At 47.8% G+C, this 20,815-nt stretch overlaps 1 protein-coding gene across 7 annotated transcripts in view; it reads left to right on the top strand.

Annotated features, from left to right (window-relative positions):
• The window catches only part of DRAP1 (DR1 associated protein 1), an 88,140-nt gene that overhangs the window by 53,101 nt on the left and 14,224 nt on the right, over positions 1–20,815 (top strand). For all 7 annotated transcript variants that reach the window (XR_003858062.1, XM_029610965.1, XM_029610966.1 and 4 more), the window contains exons 4-5: positions 13,430–13,549; positions 19,774–19,864. Coding sequence is in view for 6 of the 7 variants with exons in the window: in XM_029610965.1 (XP_029466825.1) it covers positions 13,430–13,549; positions 19,774–19,864 (211 nt within the window). In the remaining variant the exon portion in view is untranslated. The remainder of the gene's footprint in view (positions 1–13,429; positions 13,550–19,773; positions 19,865–20,815) is intronic.

Raw genomic sequence — 20,815 nt, 5'->3', positions numbered from 1 at the left:
CAGATTTGGTCTAGCAATGGAAAAGGCATGATCTCTTACCTGTGTCAGGTGTGTGCTTTGTATGTTGGGGGACAGACTTTAAACCCCTATTTTGCGATCTTAATGATCATTGGAAATTCCCTGTACGTACCAGGATCAGTCCAGGACACCTGGGTTGTGACTCCGCACCAGTAGATGGAGACAGACTAAAACTTGTGGGCGGAGCCATATATGCCCCTGTGCCAGTCACAGCCCCTCAGTCTTACTCTGTCTCCAGTAGATGGTGCAGGTCCGGTCACAGCTCCTCCCTGCCCTGATTCTGGTACTCCGTCAGGGTTGATTTTCTTTTTGGTTTAGGCCAGGTTAGGCTTTAGTGTCTTTTAATTGGAATTTTTGCCAAATTGTCACTGACGTCCGTCTGCCCTGCCTCCCAGGGGGGTTGAGAGGTCCTGAGGGGACTACCCCCCCCCCCCCGGTTGAGGCCGCTGCTAGGGTCGAGGACCCGGCTTTTCTAAGTAGCAGCGTCAGGGGTGACACCGGGGAGCCCGGTTCACTCACCCCTGCTGGACTAGGGCTCCAGGACCGCGGACAGCGACAGGCGTTGTTTTTTTGTAAAAAAAAAAAAAAAAAAAGAGTTTTGTCTTTTGTTTTGTGCCGGCTCTCTGTTCCTTGCGTCGCCGCTCTCGGGGGGGGCGCCGCTGACAGGGGGGAGGCTGTTCGTGCAATTTTATTATTTTTTAATTTCCTCTGCTGCCGTCTTCGCGCCGTTTCGCCGGCATGCCTCGCAGCTCCGCTTGCCGGGCCTGTGGCTCGGCACGCGCGCATCTCTCGCACGACGGCCTATGCGCTTCCTGCATCCCGGGCGATGAAGGGTCGTCCGGGGCATCTCGGGGGGCTCGAGTGCGGCCCGCGCGACCACCGCCGAGCGTGGGGGGGGCGCGATGGAGAGGATTTGTTCCCGCTCAGCGCGGGAGTGGCGGCCATTTTAGCCACGGGCCGCGAAATGGCGCGGGAAGCGGCAGGGCCTGCGGCCTTGCCTCCCGCGCTGTCTCCTCAGCGGGGCCCGACGGGGGGGAGTCCCTCGGGGAACCCGGGGTCCCCGGGGAGCCCAGCTGAGGCTGCTTCTGATTCCAGCTCGTTTTCGGAGGACTTTGCGCTTTTGCTGCGCAAAGTCCTGAAATGTAGGAAAAGTAAGAGCAAGCGCGGCCGGAGGGAGTCCCACAGGGCTCCACCGCCGGAGGGAGTCCCACAGGGCTCCACCGCCGAAAAAGTCCAACAGGCCCTCGGGGGTTACGGATGTGCCCCCGTGTGCTTCCAGGGGGAAACGGCCTCCGCGTGGCGTCCCACAGGAGGCGGACCCGGATTCCTCCACGGGGGCGGACACTGATTCCCCTGAAGAGCCCCAAAAAGGGGCCGATGACGTGGCAGGGGACGGATCCGCTTCATCTGCAGCAGGAAAGGCACCACAGGCAGCGGAGGGAGACGATCCCAAGGTGGTCCGGCTTTTCCGCAGGGAGGAACTGCCTCCCCTAATTCCGGCCATCCTCCAGGAACTGGGAATTGAAGCACCTCCGGTAGCGGTCCGGCAGGAGGCGAACATGGATCCGGTCCTGTTAGGCCTCACGGGCCCTGCAGTGGCTTTTCCGTTTCATTTTTCTTCTACGGACATCCTATTCCGGGAATGGGACACCCCAGAATTGGGGCTGAAGGTCAGCAAAGCCATGGACAAGCTTTACCCGCTCCCGGAGGATGCGCTGGACCTTCTTAAGCTCCCCAAGGTGGATTCGGCGGTCTCTGCAGTAACAAAGAGATCCACTATTCCAGTCACGGGTGCGACAGCCCTCAGAGATCTTCAGGACAGGAAGCTGGAAGTGCAACTTAAGAAGATTTTCGAGGTTTCCGCGCTGGGTATTCGAGCCGCCATCTGTACGAATTTCGCTATGAGAGCTAGCTTGCGCTGGGCCCAAGTTCTCCAGGCCAATGCGGATCTTTCTGCTGACGAGGCAGCGCAGGCGGATAGGTTGGAAGCAGCCATAGCATATGGCGCAGATGCGCTCCACGATCTGCTGCGTACTTCGGCGAGATCCATGGTGGCTGCGGTTTCGGCACGCAGACTCCTGTGGCTACGCAACTGGGCAGCAGACGGCTCCTCCAAGGCTCACCTCGGGGCGCTTCCGTTCAAAGGCAAGTTGCTGTTTGGCAAGGAGTTAGATGACTTGATGGTTTCCCTGGGGGAAAACAGGGCTTTTAGGCTGCCCAAGGATAGATCCAGGGCGCGGTCTTCGTTTTCGGCTAGGTCCCGCTTTCGGGGTCCCAGGAAGTCGCGTCCTCAAAGGTCGTCCGGGCACGCATATAGGTCTGCTTCCTCCCGTACTTCGCAGTGGCAGCAACAGTCCTTTCGGGGAAAGCGCTTCGGGAGGCAAGGAGGTCCCCTGGCGATTACGGGGCCCAAGTCGTCACAATGAAGAGTGGTCGGCCCATCTCCCGCCGCAGCCCCTGCACTCCGTTCCCAACATCGGGGCGTGGTTGATGTCCTTTTTCGGGAGATGGGCCGATGTAACGTCGGACCAGTGGGTCCTCAGCGTGATAAGACACGGCTACGCGTTAGATTTTGCTCGAACTCCAGCAGACAAGTTCCTTGTCTCGCCCTGCAAGGCCCCCGAGAAGAGGGCGGCGGTGCTAGACACCATCCGACGCTTAGAAGCTTTGAGAGCCATTTCCCCCGTCCCGGTCAGCCAGCACGGCAGGGGCCGTTACTCCATTTACTTCATCGTCCCAAAGAAAGACGGCTCGTTCAGACCAATCCTGGATCTCAAAGGAGTAAACCGATGCCTGCGCGTTCCTCACTTCAAAATGGAGACGATTCGGTCGGTCATCGCCGCGGTAAGGCCCGGCGAGTTCCTGGCCTCCCTGGATCTCACGGAGGCGAATCTTCACATAGGCATTCAGCCGGCGTTCCAAAGCTTCCTCAGGTTCTGCATTCTAGGACGGCATTACCAGTTTCGGGCGCTCCCGTTTGGGCTCGCAACGGCTCCCCGTACATTCACGAAGGTGATGGTGGTGGTGGCAGCGCAGTTGCGCCGGGAAGGTCTCCTGGTCCATCCTTATCTGGACGATTGGCTGATTCGGGCGAAGTCCGAGAATCAGTGTCGATTGGCAGTGGACAGGGTCCTCCATCTCCTGCAGTCCCTAGGATGGGTGGTCAACTTCAGCAAAAGTCATCTGGCACCCACGCAGACCTTGGAATATCTAGGAGCGGTGTTTGACACGAAGCAAGGCAAGGTGTTCCTGTCACACGACCGGGTATGCAAACTGCAATCTCAGGTACGGCGTTTACTGTCGCTCCGTCGACCGCGGGTCTGCGACTACCTTACGGTCCTCGGATCTATGGCTTCCACGCTGGCGCTGGTCCCCTGGGCGTTTGCTCACCTGCGACCATTACAGTCTTCGTTACTGACCCGCTGGAAGCCGGTCTCGGAGGACTTCCAACTACCGCTTCCTCTAGCGGGACACGCGAGGTCCAGCCTGCTATGGTGGCTGGACTCCAGTCATCTGTCTTCTGGAGTCTCCCTTCTGGTACCCGACTGGACAGTGGTAACCACGGATGCCAGCCTCTCCGGCTGGGGGGCGGTCTGCCTAGGGAGTTCGGTCCAAGGCCAATGGTCAGTGTCGCAAGCCCAATGGTCTATCAATCGCCTAGAGACCAGAGCGGTCCGTCTGGCCTTACAACACTTCCTGCCGTTGCTGCGGGGAAAGGCAGTCCGAGTGTTGTCGGACAATGCGACCACCGTGGCTTACATCAACCGCCAGGGCGGGACAAAGAGCCCCAGGTGGCGGAGGAGGCTCAACGCTTGATGGCCTGGTCGGAGCTGCATCTCAGCAACATAGCAGCATCTCACATTGCGGGAGTCGACAACGTTCAGGTGGATTTTCTCAGCCGTCATCGTCTAGATCCCGGAGAGTGGGAGCTGGGGGACGAAGCGTTCCTTCTCATTTGCGAAAAGTGGGGGGTGCCCCACATGGATCTGATGGCCACGTGGCACAATGCGAAGGCTCCACGATTTTACAGCCGATGTCGAGAACGGGGGGCAGAAGGCGTCGATGCGTTGGTGCTTCCCTGGCCGACGGACGTGTTGCTCTACGTGTTTCCCCCGTGGCCGATGATCGGCAAGATTCTGCGGCGCATAGAGTTGCACCCGGCCAAGGTGATCTTGGTGGCACCGGAGTGGCCGCGCCGGCCGTGGTTCGCAGACCTTGTCCAGCTGGCAGTAACGGCGCCCCTTCGGCTCCAAGGAATGGCGGGCCTACTCCACCAGGGCCCCGTCTGTTTGGAGGATGCGGATCACTTCTGTCTCGCGGCATGGCTTTTGAGAGGAGGTGCCTGAAGAGTAAAGGTTACTCGGATGCGGTGGTGGCTACGTTGCTGCGTTCCAGGAAACAGTCGACATTTCTGGCTTATATCCGTGTCTGGGTGGTCTTTGAGGAATGGTGCGTGCAGCGTGGGGTGGACCCCACTTCGGCTTCAGTTTCCGACATTCTGGCGTTCCTCCAGGCAGGTCTAGCCAAGGGTCTGGCGTGCAGTTCCCTACGGGTGCAGGTAGCAGCGCTTGGTTGTTTGCGAGGTAAGGTCCGGGGTGCGTCCTTGGCGTTTCACCCGGATATTTCTCGTTTCCTTCGGGGGGGCTAAGCACCTTCGCCCTCCATTACGGCTCCCTTGTCCGGCTTGGAACCTCAATTGGGTTCTCTCCGCTCTCTGTGCGGCACCGTTTGAGCCCTTGAAACGCGTAACGCTTAAGGATCTCACTTTGAAAACGGCGTTCTTGGTGGCGATTGCCTCGGCGCGGCGTGTCTCCGAGCTACAGGCCCTGTCCTGTAGGGAACCTTTCTTGCGTATTTCGGATTCCGGTGTTTCTCTGCGGACGGTTCCTTCCTTTCTTCCGAAAGTTGTGTCGTCTTTTCATGTGAATCAATCGGTGGAGCTGCCCGCTTTCGCAGGTGGGGCGTCCTCCGTTCCGGAAGCAAGGGACTTATGGAAGCTAGACGTGCAGAGATCCCTCCTTCGGTATCTGGAGGTCACTAATCCGTTTCGGATCACGGATCATCTGTTTGTCCTGTTCTCTGGTCCAAAGAAAGGGGCCGCAGCGTCTCGCACTACGATCGCCCGTTGGCTCAAAGAGGCCATTGGTTCGGCCTACTTGATGCGTGGAAAGCCACTCAGGCCCACAGGAAGTGGCTTTCCACGCATCAAGCAACGTCTTGGGCGGAAGCTTCGCAGGTGTCACCTCAAGAGATTTGCAGGGCGGCTACCTGGAAGTCGTTGCATACCTTTATCAGGCATTACAGGTTGGATGTCAGGGCTACCGATCCCGGGGGTTTTGGAGAGAGGGTACTCCGAGCGGGACTCTCTGCTTCCCACCCTCAGTAGGTTTGCTCTGGTACATCCCAGGTGTCCTGGACTGATCCTGGTACGTACAGGGAAAGGAAAATTAGTTTCTTACCTGATAATTTTCGTTTCTGTAGTACCAAGGATCAGTCCAGGATCCCGCCCGCAGTGCTGCGCTGAAGTAATGGAGAGTCCGCTCATTGTTCTAAATTACTCTGTTCCGCTTGTTCGCTCTCTCGGTTGGGGAGTCTGTTTCCAGAAGGGGTGTTCTTCCCCGTTTTATGGTTAATAGCTAGTTTGGTTCTCTGGTTATGTTCTACTTTGACATTCCGTATGACTGAGGGGCTGTGACTGGCACAGGGGCATATATGGCTCCGCCCACAAGTTTTAGTCTGTCTCCATCTACTGGTGCGGAGTCACAACCCAGGTGTCCTGGACTGATCCTTGGTACTACAGGAACGAAAATTATCAGGTAAGAAACTAATTTTCCTTTGTAAGGTTGTAATGATATGCCACTCATAGTGTTATTTGAGTGAATGATGTTAAATATTAAAGTTAGTAGTTTAAATTGGATTCAGAAGTGAACTGGTAACCAGTGTAATGAGATTGGTGCTGGAGAAATGTGATCGAATTTTTTGACTCCTAGTAAAAGTCTTGCAGAGGCATTTTGCAATATTTGTAATGGTTTTAAGAGGTATTCGGGCAGACCTAGAAATAGGGAGCTGCAGTAGTCTAGGTTTGAGAAAATTAAGGTTTATAATACAGTCTGGAAGTCTTCAAAGGTTAGTAAAGGCTTCAGGCGCTGTAGAATCCTTAACTTCTTGTAGCCAGATGTGATTAGCTTATTGATGTGTTTCTTCATCGTGAGGTTCTCATCCAGTTGTATGCCTAGATCCTTGGTCAGAGGGCGTAATTTTAAAATTACCGAAGTCATGAGCTGGTGGTTTAATTATCGAGGAGTTTCTTTTTAACCAGATAATTTTTTTTTTTAGGGTTTAGAGTTAGTTTTAGATGTTTTAGCTCCTGCTGAATTGCTTTCATATGGGTTGACAGTTGATTCAGAGAATTCAAGAGATTTGGAGAATGGAATGTAGAGCTGTATGTCACCAGCATACAGGAAGAATGTGTTTCCAAGGTCTGTCAGAGGTTTGCATAGAGGGAGCATATAAATGTTGAAAAGAGTTGCCAATAGAGCTGAGCCTTTGGGAACGCCGGTATCAGACTAGAATGTCAGATATAGAATTACCCAGTTTTGCTTGGAAAGGAATGAGGAGAATCATTTGAGGACACAGCCATCGATTCCAATGTTTCTCAGCTGATGGCTTAGTAGAGAATGGTTAAATGTGTCAAAGGCAGCTTTTAGATTGATTAGCACCAAAAAATATGATTCATCTGCATCAAACCCTCTTAAGATCAAGTATTGGAAACTGCTTAGAACTTGGAATAATGCAGCATATACATTTTTTAAATAAATAAATCACTGTAGGCTTCAAATTACTATTCCTTTTTAGACCCACTTTGGGAGAGTACTCAATTTTAAAGAGCCTAATCCCTCTTCCAACTTCATTTTTTTAGGGAAGTTTCCAAAACCCCCTATTCTCTGGCAGGCCACAGATTTTTAATTATTGTGTCATGACCTATTTTCTCGATCATTCAACTTCTCTTTGCAATGGCCCAATAGATCTTCGCTTACATCAGTTGTTGCCCAGTGTTTTTCATCTTCTAGGTCAGATATTCTTTGTTAACCTCCATTACCTTCTTAGCAAAGTTGGCCTTAGTCTTGGAAGATTCTTCCCATTTAGCAAATAATTTGTCATATTTTATTTCCAAAGCCTCCAAGACTGCAGCAATAACCTCTTCTATCAGAGTCTCACTAAGCAGTAGATCCGCCGCTTTAGCAATGGTGTTCGCTATCTTAGAATCCTTAAGTTTTGTTTTTGGCTACTTTTTTGTCATTTCTGTTGTCATTCCTTTAGTTACTGGGTAAATAGGCTGTCCTAACACTGGTACAAATTTTAATACAGGATTTCCTTCTCTTTTAATATATAGCTGATGCAGCTTGATTGTGAGGTGGCCCCCAGAGCAAGCAAGATCCATGTCTGGTCACTGCTCACATCTTGAAATAAATAAAAATTTAATGGTGACTCGCAAGAACACCAAGACTGTTTAGTTCTTTATTCAATACAGGGAATGTGGTGTCCTAGTTCAACCTTGTCTCGATTATTGTATGTGATTCTTTCCTGGGCATTGAGATGGAAGAACTTGCCCTAGTGGTTCTGGTGGCACATCCGAAGAACTAGCATGGTTTTTAATCTCTTTCACAAGCGTCTCCGCCTCTATAGGAATAGAACAGATTACCACTTTGTTGTCCATAGTAACTTTGAGTTTGGTGGAATACAACAGGGCATACAAGATGCCCAGATGACTCAACTCCAGCTTAGCGGCCTGGAATAACTGCCACTGCTTTTATAACTCAGGGCAGAAATCGGCGAAGATCATGATGTTGGCACCCGCATAAGAGAGTGAGCCTGCTTCTCTAGCCAAACGCAGGATCTTCTGTTTGGCCGTGAAGTTGTAGAGATGAGCAATCTGGACTCTGGGTAACTGTCCTCTGGCCGACTGTAGCGCTGCAATGCAATGTGCATGGTCGATCTTTAAGGCACCATCTTTGCAGTCTAGGCGGAGAAGCTGGGGCAGCTAGTGTGTAACAAAATGGGCCGCATCTTTACCCTCAGCCTTCTCCAGAAGGCCGAGTATACGAATGTTGTTGCACCGTGACCTGTTTTCAAGGTCGTCTAACTTGCTTGTAGCCATGGAATGCTGTCGCTCCAACTTCTCCAGTTTTGCCCTGACCGAGGTAAGAGAGTCTTCTAAGTCAGAGATGTGGGTCTCAGCGTCGTCTAGCCAGCCACTATGTTCCCGGATCGTCTCAACTAGTTGCGCAATTTTATCGACCACAATGCCAAGTTGGGTATCTAACCGCTTGGTAATCCGTGTCATGAAGGCTTCCAGGAGATCTGAGACCCGATCAGGTCCGCCAGCGGCAGCGATAAGGTCCTGCTCTGAATCCTTGTTTGGAAGCAGCACGATCCAGTGATTTTCCCCGCGGCAGCTTTCACAGTTTAGAACGCCGCTTCGGCCATAAGTCAGGAAGAGAACTCTGACTGGAATCTTTCAAAAGAGCCAAGATCACCTAGAAAACGCAACTTCACAGAATACAAGTGAAAATATATGAGTAGGCCCTGTGGGAGCTCGACAGAACGTGTCTGTTCATCTCAGAGCATGACCTGAAGTCCAGCTCTCCTCCCTCTTAATGGCCAGAGCGGTCGAGCCCATACCACCAGTGAAAGAGGGCAGGGATTCTACTCCAGGTACTTCCTGAATCCAAAGAGAAAAGGAGGACTCTGTCCCATCCTAGACATGAGGGCATTGAACAAGTTTCTAAAAAAAAAAAAAAGAAAGTTTCAAGATAACTTCCCTGGGCACCTTCATCCCCCTTTTACAAAAAGGGGACTGGCTATGCTCCCTCAGTCTCAAGGATGCATATATTCACATCGAGATCTTCCCCGGTCACAGGAAGTATCTCTGATTTGTGGTGGGAAAACAGCACTTCCTGTACTGGGTGTTGCCGTTCGGGCTAATGTCAGCCCCACAGGTCTTCACAAAATGTCTGGCTCTGGTGGCAGTGCACTGCTGCAGGCTGGAAGTGCACGTGTTCTCTTATATGGACGATTGTCTGGTCAAGAGCACATCTCAACCAGAGGGTGTCTGGTTTTATGTGCTTGACCATCCAGGTGTTGGAGTCACTAGGGTTGTTCTCAACTACCCAAAGTCCCATCTCAGCCCGTCACTTCAATTGGACTTCATAGGAGCCCTGCTAGTCCTGCCTTGCCAGAGGGCCATCACATTGATGACCATCACGGCAGATATTCAACAGAGCCAGCAGGTGTTAGCATAAGAACATGCCATACTGGGTCAGACCAAGGGTGCATCAAGCTCAGCATCCTGTTTCAAACAGTGGCCAATCCAGGCTATAAGTACCTGGCAAGTACCCAAAAACTAAGTCTATCCCAATCTACTGATGGGCACATATTGAGGCTGTTGGGCTATATGCTGCAACTGTCCATATCACTCTCTTGGCATGTTTACACATGTGCAAAGCCCAATGGATCCTGAGGTTGCAATGGCGCCAGACCACTCAGAGCCTCCAAGACTGAATCCGAGTCACCCCATCTCTCCGGGACTCATTGTCCTGGTGGCGGGTACTTTCAAATCTGGAATGTGGGAGTCTCTTTTCGAGGTTTCCCTATCAAAATTGTCCTATCCACAAATGCATCCACCCTAGGGTAGGGAGCTCATGTAGATCGGCTCAGCACCGAGGGTCTCTGGTCCACTCAGGAACGCTCTTGTCAAATCAAGTTCCTGGAGCTTTGGGCAATCAGGTACGTACTATGGGCTTTCAGAGATCGGCTGTCCAACAAGGTTGTCCTGATCCAGACTGACATCCAGATAGCCATGTGGTATGTCAGCAAGCAGGGAGGCCCTGGATTGTACCTCCTGTGTCAGGAAGTGGTCCAGATCTGGTCATGGGCCCTGTCCCACGGAATGGTGCTTAGAGCCTTGTACCTGGCGGGACAGAGAATGTGGTAGCGGACAGGCTGAATCGAGCCTTCAGACCTCACGAGTGGTCCCTGAACCAGGGGGTAGCAAATCAGATATTCCATCTCTGGGTGAGCCCAGACATAAATCTGTTCGCATCCCCTTGCAACAGGAAGGTGCCTTGGTTCTGCTGCCTGTACAGGTAAGACGACAAACCAGCCTTGGATGCCCTTTCTAGCATTGGGGCAAGGGTCTTCTGTACGCAAATTTTCCAATTCCCTTAGTGGCAAAGATTCTCTTGAAGCTTCGCTAGAACAGGAGGACTATGATCCTCATAGCCCCTCGTTGGCTGGTCTGGTTTACACTCCTATGGGAGTTGTCCACCCGGAGACCAATCAGTCTGGGGACTTCCCCAGATCTCATCTTGCAAGGTCAAGGCAGACTGCAGCATCCCAACCTCCAGGCCCTGTCACTCACAGCCTGGATGTTGAGAGATTAATCCTGCAGCTGCTTGATTTTTCAGAGGATGTATCTTGGGTCCTGGTGGCTTCTAGAAAACCTTCAACTAGAAAGTCCTATGGACTGGAGTGGAGGAGGTTTTCTGTGTGGTGTGAGCAGAAGGCCCTAGATCCATTTTCCTGCGCCACACAAAAACTGCTTGATTACCTTCTACACCTATCGGAGGCTGGTTTAAAGACCAATTCCGTTAGAGTTTATCTCAGTGCAACTGGCGCATACCACCAAGGTGTAGACAGTACGCTCATCTCTGTAGAGCCTATAGTTGTATGATTCATGCGAGGCCTAATTCAGTTGAAGCCTACCCTAAGGCCCCCCACTGTGTCTTGGGACCTCAAAGTAGTGTTAGCTCAGCTGATGAAAGCTCCTTTTGAGCCACTGCGTACCTGTGACCTGAAGAACCTGACCTGGAAGGTCATATTTTTGGTGGTGGTCACCTCAGCATGCAGGATAGGCATGCTCCAGGCCTTAGTGACTTATCCACCATACACTAAGTTTTATCATGACAGGGTTGTCTTACATACACTCCCGAAGTTCCTGCCTAAGGTGGTGACAGACTTCCATCTTAATCAGTCCATCATCCTGCCAATAACCCCGGCCCCATTCACACCAAGTTGAATGAGCACTGCACAGTTTGGACTGCAAGCGAGCCTTAGCCTTCTACCTGGAGCGGACAGAAGCCCATAGACAGTCCACCCAAATTTTTAATACTTTTGATAGGAATAGGTTGGGCATTATCTTTGCCGAACAGTTGGCTAGCAGATTGCTTCTCCTTCTGTTCCACCCAGGCAGGACTGCATCTTGGGGGTCATGTAAAGGCTTATTCTGAAAAGCCATGGCAGTGTCAGTGGCCCACTTGCGAGCAGTTCCCATGGAGGAGATTTACAAAGCTGCAACGTGGAGTTCTCTCTACACATTCATATCTCACTATTGTCTGGATAGGGATGGCCGACATGACAGTAGGTTCGGCCAGTCTGTCCTTCGGAACCTGTTTGAGGTGTAGAACCCAACTCTCCCCACCTAGGGCCTGTTATTTGTGTTCAGGCTGTCTCCCCTCTCTGTTATCAACAGCACCATTGTTGTGCCCGTTGACACCTGGTTAGGTGTCTGTTGGTCCACTTTTGTGTTGGGGAGCAGCCTGTAGCTATGGATTCACCCATGTGTGAGGACTATCATCCTGCTCATCCTGTGAGAAAAGAGTTGCTTACCTCTAACAGGTATTCTTTGAGGACAGCAGGATGTTAGTCCTCACAAAACCCATCCGCCACCCTGAGGTTTTTCCTACCTTTTATTTATAATTCTATGATACAAGACTGGAGAGGGACCCTCTGTGGATGCGTGGTATAGGGCATGCTAGGCATGCTCAGTGTACCTAGTCAAAGTTCTAGAAACATTGATATACGTTTTCCACATCGGGGCTACATCTGATGATGTCACCCATGTGTGAGGACTAACATCCTGCTGTCCTCAGAGAACACCTATTACAGGTACGCAACTCTGCTTTACTCTGATCAGGAGTGCATGAAGACGTCTCTGCTGCTGTGAAATCATTCTTCTGGAGAATCAGGGTCCTGTCAGCTAAGCAGGCAAGGAACAGAAGTGAAGACTGGCTTAGCCTGCAAGGGCTTAGGCAAGGATGAGCTTGGCAAACACTCCAAAGTTAATGGAGCAGGGCTGTGTTGAGCAGGGAGCCCAGTCTTGAAGCTTAGGCTTAAGCATCATGTAAAGTCTCAGGTGCAGAGTTCACGGGTGTGAAGTTTGATGAATGGCAGCAGCAGCAGTGCAGTCCAGTCCCAAATATGTAAGTGCAAAGTCTTTTCTTTCATTAGGACTTCATACATATGCATAGGATCCAAACGTTGATATTGATTGGATGTTACCACAATACACTGGAATAGGATTGGCTGACATTGAGTTGGAAGACATCTGGTGAACAATACTAGGCCTCATGTCTGCAGAGTTTGTCAAGGCTGCAGACTCAGCAAGTTTGTGTCCGGCAGTACCAGCAACATTGTAAGATAAAAACAGATTGCTCAATATGAAGAATAGCAGCATATTCTCCTCAGTGTAATTCTCACAGGCATTCACATTAAAACTGCAGGGTGCCATTACATGGGTTGATTTCCATTTGATGTTGCTCAAGCTTGCAAAGTTTTTGGTTCATTTGCACATTTCTTTTTTAGGGTGACTAGCTTATCCCTAGTTAGCCAGTTAGGAAACCTATCTCCCTAAACCAGTGAACCAGCCTGTTTCTCCTGCGCCCCTCCCCACCCCCTCCAAACCAGCTAGCCAGTCCCCTAGTCAGTCATCCTACCCTGCCCCCAAACCAGTCAATTAGCCAATTCTCTTCCCTGCCCCTGCCCACCCCTCCCTCCCAGTAGATAGTGTGTTCCAACCTTGCTTTGCCAGTGCAGTCCTCCTGAGTCCCCTGCTATCTCCAGAACACCAGATGGCTTCTGGCTACCTTATGGTTGTCATTGAGTTTGTTGTTGGTACCGGTACTCTTATGCTGATCTTTTTTTCTCACATTCACACTCGTGACAGCAGTGTGAGAGTACAAGCACTGCCCTGCTCTGAGCCTCTAGATACTGGAAGGAACCTGCTGTTCTGGGGGCAGGAGGAGGGCTGCAGTAGTATAGCAAGGTGGAAGCAGACTGACTGGCTGGTAGGGATGGACTTGAAAGGTGGGAGAGAGAAATGTGAGGACCCAGTGATTTTTCTTCCAGGTGACCCAAACAACCACCCAAATTATGTGGGATGATTGGTAGATTCTTCAGGTCAGGGCAATTCTGCATAAATTCTGCATTGTACTGAATTCCCCCAGGAGTAAAAGAGGGACTAGATGGGAAATGAGCACAGAATTGTTAGAGATGTTTACCAAACAAGTAGGTAGATCTGTTGGCATAGCATGTGTTTGTATCGTCTCTCATGTGCTGTTCTGGTATTGAATAGGAAGCAATGCATAGAACTGGAACAGCAATTTGACTTCTTGAAAGACCTGGTGTCCTCAGTCCCTGACATGCAAGGCGATGCGGAGGAGAACCACACAGAGGGAGAGAAGGTCCCACGGAGGTGAGTCCACATAATACACTAAATGTAGCTGCTTTTATACTTGGAGACGTCTTTGAGAGATAAGGGAGATATCTCTGTGCACATCAGCATAGGCATAAGGATACTTCACATCCTGAGAGTAACACCTTCTCTAAGGCTAGGTCATACAGAAAAATGTTCCTAGTTTCCAACTGCAAGTTAATATCTCTGCTAATTTTTTTGTTGCCTGTTTGTATGTGAAGCCAGATTAATCAGCTTAGCCTTTTCGAAAGAACCGTTTGCCACTAAAGTCCCTCGCACCCCAATTCTTGCTTCCTTATCATCCTGTCAGACCAGTTCAGACAAGTGGGTTATACTCCCTTACCTGAAGATGGAGGCAGAGAACAACTGGTTTGCAGATATCACCGTATGTAGGCAGTGTCCCTAGCCTCCTATGATGATACGGCTGTGTGAGAAAATGCAAAATTAGCTTGTTATTGTATAATTTGCAGCCTACCACAGAATCATCATACCCAAAGCTTTCCCACCTAATTCAGTATTTTGAAGAAATCTACAGGTCATCTTCTTTCAATCTCAACTCTGCTCCTGCTCCAGCCCTTTCCCTCAGAAACAGCCTGCAGGGAAGGGGGGATGATGTTAGGCTAAGGCTGTAGCAGATGAAAGAAGAGGAACTCTGCTCCCTAATCCAGCCCATTTTTCTTCTGTCATTCCTTCTCTTTCTCCTGTCCTGAAGGGAACAATAAGGGAGAGATGAAGTTGGAGTAGACAGAGAGAATGTTTTGAGCCCTCAAAGATCTCTTAAATCAAATCAAAGAGGATTTGATATAATTCCTGGATGAAGTGATGTCCCTTTAGAAGAATTTCTTCTTTATATAGAGGTTCTTGCACCAGCATATGTGACCAGTTAAACACCATTACAAGGACCTAGATGTGTTTTTGGAAGTTGACAGCTACTAGTTTCTCACAGCTGGCAGACACCACTGCTGACTAATTTCAGACTTGTGCTAAATCAGCCCCTTTTTGTATCTGTAATTGTGTCCAATATATATATATATATATATATATATATATATATATATATATATATATCTATATATATATATATATATTTATTTATTTATTTATTTATTTTTTTATTTTTTTATTTTGTGTGGTTTCATATACCGAAGTTTGGAGCAGTTCTTCACTCCGGTTTACAGTTATAACAACAAAATACAGAAACTATAACGGGCATATTGAACTTTGGAAACAACGTAAAACAGTAACTATAACAAACAGTAATTATAACAGGCATCTTGGGCGTTGGAGACAGCGTGATGCGGTAAACTATAACAGGTGGATTTGAACATATAAATATAATAGGATGCGGGACATTGGTAGCACATAAATATAAGTATAATAGAGCAGTAACATTTTGTATTAGGTAACATTGATAGCATTGATGACATTGATAATATTGATAGTATATTCTACTTTATTTCTTGAGTGACGGGGAGGGTATATGGGGTGGATGTGTGGGGTGTATAATGTTGTGATGAGTGATTTATGGTAATGGCAGCTTAACCAATGCCATCTTTGTAGGCTTGCTGAAATAGCCATGTTTTGAGTAGCTTTTTGAAGAGTTTTGTGTCATTTTGAAGCCTTAGGTTTTCTGGTAGTGATATTGTGTGTGCATATATCTTTCTGTATAATTAATAGCATGACAAACTACTGATGTTGACATTTTTAGGATAAATAAGCTCATATGCTTGGAATGATGGCAAAGGCTTTCTTAAGAAAATATGAAAAGGATTGTTCCTCTATTTCAATTCAAAACAGGTGACATTTCATAGTTAAAAGTTTATCTCATTAAGACATACAAGATACAAATTGTTGATTTTTGTACTTGGTAATTTTTAAATATTGTTGTAAAGCATGAATGGTTGTCAATTTTTAAAATGAATTTCTGTATAGTCAGAGATGTGAATCTTTATGCAAGTTTGCTATATAATTGCTGCAGGAAACAGGGAGCTGTATATATAGGATCCCATGCCTCCCTCAGCTTGTCAGTATTCTCTGTCTTCAGCAGATAGTCAGCATCCCCATGCTTCTGGAGTCAGGTCTTGGTCTAACAGAGGAATCCTGGCAGTCCTGATGCAGCACATCTGGGTTTGGTCCTTCTCTAGTACAGCAGATCTTTTCAGAGGGCTTTCAAGGTAGAGGGCACTATTTTCTGAACACGGGATCTCCTTATTTCTTTTTTTCTTATCCTGTCAGGCTTATTCCTTCTCTCTCTGCCTCTTTTGGCTGTTGCTGTTTGTGGAACAGCATTTTTTAAAGTTTAAAAATATGAGAAGGAAAGAGGAGAGAGAGTGAGTAAGCAGCTGTAATGGATTATCTGGTTAGCTGAAGCATCATCCGGTGAGAACCTTAAGAACATAAGAAATTGCCATGCTGATTCAGACCAAGGGTCCATCAAGCCCAGCATCCTGTTTCCAACAGAGGACAAACCAGGCCACAAGAACCTAACAAGTACCCAACACCAAGAAGATCCCATGCTACTGATGCAATTAATAACAGTGGCTATTCCCTAAGTAAACTTGATTAATAGCCGTTAATGGACTTCTCCTCCAAGAACTTATCCAAACCTTTTTTGAACCCAGATACACTAACTGCACTAACCACATCTTCTGGCAACAAATTCCAGAGCTTAATTGTGCATTGAGTGAAAAAGAATTTTCTCTGATTAGTCTTAAATGTGCTACTTGCTAACTTCATGGAATGCCCCCTAGTCCTTCAATTATCCGAAAATGTAATAACTAATTCACATCTACCCGTTCAAGATCTCTCATGATCTTAAAGACCTCTACCATATCCCCCTTCAGCCGTCTCTTCTCCAAGCTGAACAGCCCTAACCTCTTCAGCCTTTCCTCATCTGACTCATCTCCTCTACAGAAAAGGAAGAGCTCCCCCTCACCTGCAGCTCTACCTTTCTCTGACGTTTGTAAGAGAAATATCTAAGGACATACAGTTTGGAGAATGAGGCAGAACCCAGGGCTCAACTTTTTGGATATCATCCAATTTCTCAGTTCCCCCAAAGGAAATTGTGGCAGTCCTCATTCATGACATCCTTAAGGAGGCACAGATGAAGATGTGGGAAACCCCCTTTCTGTGCATCCTGTTAACAAGAAGGCAGACACGATATATTGAGTCCTAAAGGCTTCTGGATTCGACAGTTTCCACACCAGTCTGTAGTAGTCAAAACAGCTTTCAAAAGAGCTAAGAGATCCAAGAACACACATCTTGGGTGCCCCATAGGAAACAATCTCATACCCTTGACACTTTTGAGAAAAAAGCATGAGCTGGATCCTATGCTCACATCCTACCAAATTTTTGAGTTAACATTTGCAGAACATACTGGAAAAGGTCAAAGCCATTTCAGATAATCATCATCAAATGGCATCTGGCAACCTAAAAGCACTAGTGTACAGGGGTTAGGCATATGAAAAATACTTGATCTATTCGACTTATGATGATCCTAAGAGTCACATAACTGCCAGGCAAGGAGAATACCCCTAGCAGACAAACAGAGCAGATACCTGAAACCACACAAATTGTACTTGGACAATGGCATAACAAACCAGATATTCTGCAAATGGGGAACACCCAATGTAGATCTGTTTGCATCTCCTCTAAACAAGAAAGCCTCTCCGTATTGTTTGAAAAAAGGGTCAGAGGGTAAATTAGACTTGGACACCTTCTCCCTAGATTATGTTCTTATGTTCTTATATTCTGTATGCATATCCTCTAACTCCTTTAGTGATGGAGACTCTCTTGAAACTCAGAAGAGACAGGGGAGCTATGATTCTCATTGTCCTATATTGGCTGAGACAGATTTTGTTCCTTCTTCTTCAGGACTTGTCCATCTGAAATCCAGTTCATTTGGGGAATTGTTCCACACTCATCACACAGAATCAGGGAACTTACTCCATCCCAACATCAGGTCCCTAGCCCTCACAGCCTGGATGTTGAGAGAATAGTACTTGAATCTGCTGGATGAGGTCTCTTAAGCCCTTCTAACTTCTAGAAGGTCTTTGGGTTTAAGTGGAGAAGATTTGTGATCTGCTGTTAGGAAAAAGACTCTAGACCCTTTCTCCTCTTCACACAAAAACTTCTTGAATACCTTCCACATCTTTGAGAGCTGAGTCTCAAGACTAAATCTGATAAGTTCACCTCACTGCATTTGGTACTTACCACCACCATGTAAAAGGTAAATCCATTTCCTCATAGCTTTTAGTTATTGGATTCATAAAAGGTTTGCTTTTATTGAAACTTTCCCTAAAACCTCCAACTCTCTCTTGGAACTTCAACATGGTACTATCCTCACTGATGAAAGCTCCATTTGAGCCATTAGATTTTTGTGAGCTGAAGTACCTGACCTGGAAGGTCATATGTTTGGTGGTGGTCATGCAGACTCGGCGAGCTCCAGGCCCTAGAGACTTATCTACCTTATACAAAGCCTCTTTATAATAGAGTGGTTCCTCATACGCATCCTGATTTCCATCCAACAGTAGTGTGTTTTTTTTTCTGCCGTCACCAGTCAATTGCCTTTCCAGTATTTTCTCCCAAGCCACATGTCCACAAAGTTTAACAGGCCCTATACAGTTTGGAATGCAAAAGTGTGTTAGCATTTCTATCTGAGGTATACTGAAGCCCTTAGAAAGCCCACTTAGCTTTTTGTTTCTTTTGATCCAAATAAACCTGGAATTGCCATAGCCAAACAGAAACTGCCTAATTGAATAGCAGATCTCAACTCTTTCTGTTCCACCTGGCCAAGCTTGACTATATATAGAGGTATGTCAATGTTAAAGCCATGTTGGTGGCCCATCTAAGGTCAGCCTTCATGGAAAAGATCTGTAAAGCTAAATCATGGAGTTCAATCCACACGTTCACATCTCATAACTGTTTGGATTGGGGCTTCCCTCACAACAATAGGTTTGGTCAGTCCATTCTGAAATGTTTATTTGAGGTTTGGAATTCACCTACATCCCACACCCACCCATCCCCAAGGGACCCATTATTTTTATTTCCAGGTTGCCTTCTAATTAAAAAAACCAAAATTAAAAATTGTAAAATGGCCTATTGCTAACAAAAACATGTCTGTATTCATTTTCACTGTTTATGTTGAATTTCCCCTTTTGTGTTTAAAGCAGCCTGTAGCTAGGGATTCCCTACTTGTGAGGACTCAGCATCAGTGAAAGTTGTTACCTGTAGCAGGTGTTCTCTGAGATCAGCAGGCTGTAAGTCCTCACAGATTCCACATACCTCCCCCAGGGGTTGGTCTTTTATTAGCTTATGTAAAGAACTAAACTGGTCCACATGATGCAAGACAATCCTGCACATGCTAGGTAGAGCTTCTGGAAAGCTCTAGAAGCCATGAAGTCAAAGCTTCCAACTGGGGCTTTGATGACATCACCAACCTGTGAAGACTTATGTCTTACCTGCTACAGGTAAGAAACTTTTACTTTAAGTATTAATGCCCTTGTTGAATGATTCAGTGACAATTTTTGGGGCTGCCAGAATGGATAATAAATTGGGTAATGTGCAATATCAGAAATACAGGCACTTACATAGCCGGATTTGTCTGGTAGGCTGAACAGGGAACCTAGGAAACCAATGGTTGGGCAACAACCACACTAATATGGGTTGATATTTAGATTGGGCTGTGATAACAGGATTAATCTAGCAGCTGGGTCTGTCTGGCAGACTACAAGAATAATAACTAGAAATCCTAGAGAAATCACAGGTGCTCACATAGCTGTGTCTATCTGAGGAGGCTACCTGGGAGACCTAGGAGACTGGATGTTCCTGCAGTGGCTACACTAGTTTTGGTAGCTATTTAGATTATTGTAAAGTTTTATGGGTTGGCATGGAAAAGTAGGGGTGCAGGATGTGGACTTTATGCTTTTGATAGAGAACAAATAAGGAAGATGACCAAAATTTTCTTGTACAAGGAAAATATCTTTCAAGCAGTCACACTCTATGGCTGGCAACTAGGATATGTCCCCCTAGCAGTATTGACAGATATAATTGAGCAGACTGGATGGTCTTTTTCTGCCATCATCTACTACATTATTATATAACCTAGTCTGCCTCTTACACTGCTTTAACTATATTACATTTATATGTTTAATATATTCGATTGATTTCAATTCTACCTTCCTCATTTTTCCCCATCCTTCATCTCCCTCTCTCTACCCTGTCAGAGGAAGGAAGCCAGGCAGCGGGAAGAAAAATGGAAGCACGGGCATGAAAGGAAAAAACAAAGAGCAGTCAGGGACAGACTCTGATCTGGAGGTGAGTGTGAAAGAGTTGTGGCTCCACTTTAAAATCTCTCTGCATCACTTCCCCAACATTGGGCAAGTTGGGAAGTTCTTGTCCCAAAACCCTCCTCTTCTCAGCCAAGGTTAATTAAACCTGGAGCCATCAAGAACTTCATGAGGAGCACAGAGCAGAAGGGAAATCAGGGCTTTAAGTACTTCTAGGAAGGGCGAGGAATTAAATCAGCAGTGCCACATTCTTGCAGTCTCTAACGCCCCTTACCTCTACACTCCTGGCATAGCTTCCTACAGCATGCTGGATCCTTGCGTCTGATTGAAACCACCTGCACTTCCTGTAGCTCTTTTATAGACCATGCAGCCAGCATTTCCTGTGGGTGCTGAGTGAATATGCCATCCCAGTTCTGGTATATAAGGAAGCTCAGTTCCATCACCCAGCACCTCAGCAACAGGTCCTCCTGCATTGTCTGCAGAATGTGGTACTTTTCTTCATTGTGTCTGCCTATCTTCTGTCCTGCTTTTCCTCCTCCTTCCATGGTTCCTGCTTAACTCCTTGTCCAGCTTCTGGTCCCCCTGCCTTGCTCTTGTCCTGCTCCTTGTCTTTCTTGTACTTTTCCCTGCCTTGTTGGTCTAGTCAGGCCGCCTGTCTTTCTGTTCCATTCCACGTCTTGTGTGCCCTGGTCCTTGTCTCTCTTGTTCTGTCCTCTCTGACTGATTCTTGGTTCTGACTATGCTTGATCTCTGCCTGTCCTGACTGCTGCCTGCATCTCAACCATGCCTGTGTGCCGCCTCCCTGATCTATACAGTACCTTTGTCTAAGTCCTACCGCCCTTGAATCCAAGAGCTCAACATGCGAAAGAAGGGGCTGGTAAAGGTGAAGCTTAGACCTGGTCCCACTTCCTGCAAGTCTGCCTGCTGTCGATGGGGGACCCCTCTGAGTCACCAGTTGGGCAGCACCAACCTCACCACA

The sequence above is a fragment of the Rhinatrema bivittatum genome, chromosome 8 (genome assembly GCF_901001135.1).
Source record: "Rhinatrema bivittatum chromosome 8, aRhiBiv1.1, whole genome shotgun sequence".
NCBI classification, from domain to species: domain Eukaryota; kingdom Metazoa; phylum Chordata; class Amphibia; order Gymnophiona; family Rhinatrematidae; genus Rhinatrema; species Rhinatrema bivittatum.
The sequence above is the reverse complement of the archived record's forward strand: the minus strand, read 5'-3'. Positions and strand labels throughout refer to the sequence as shown.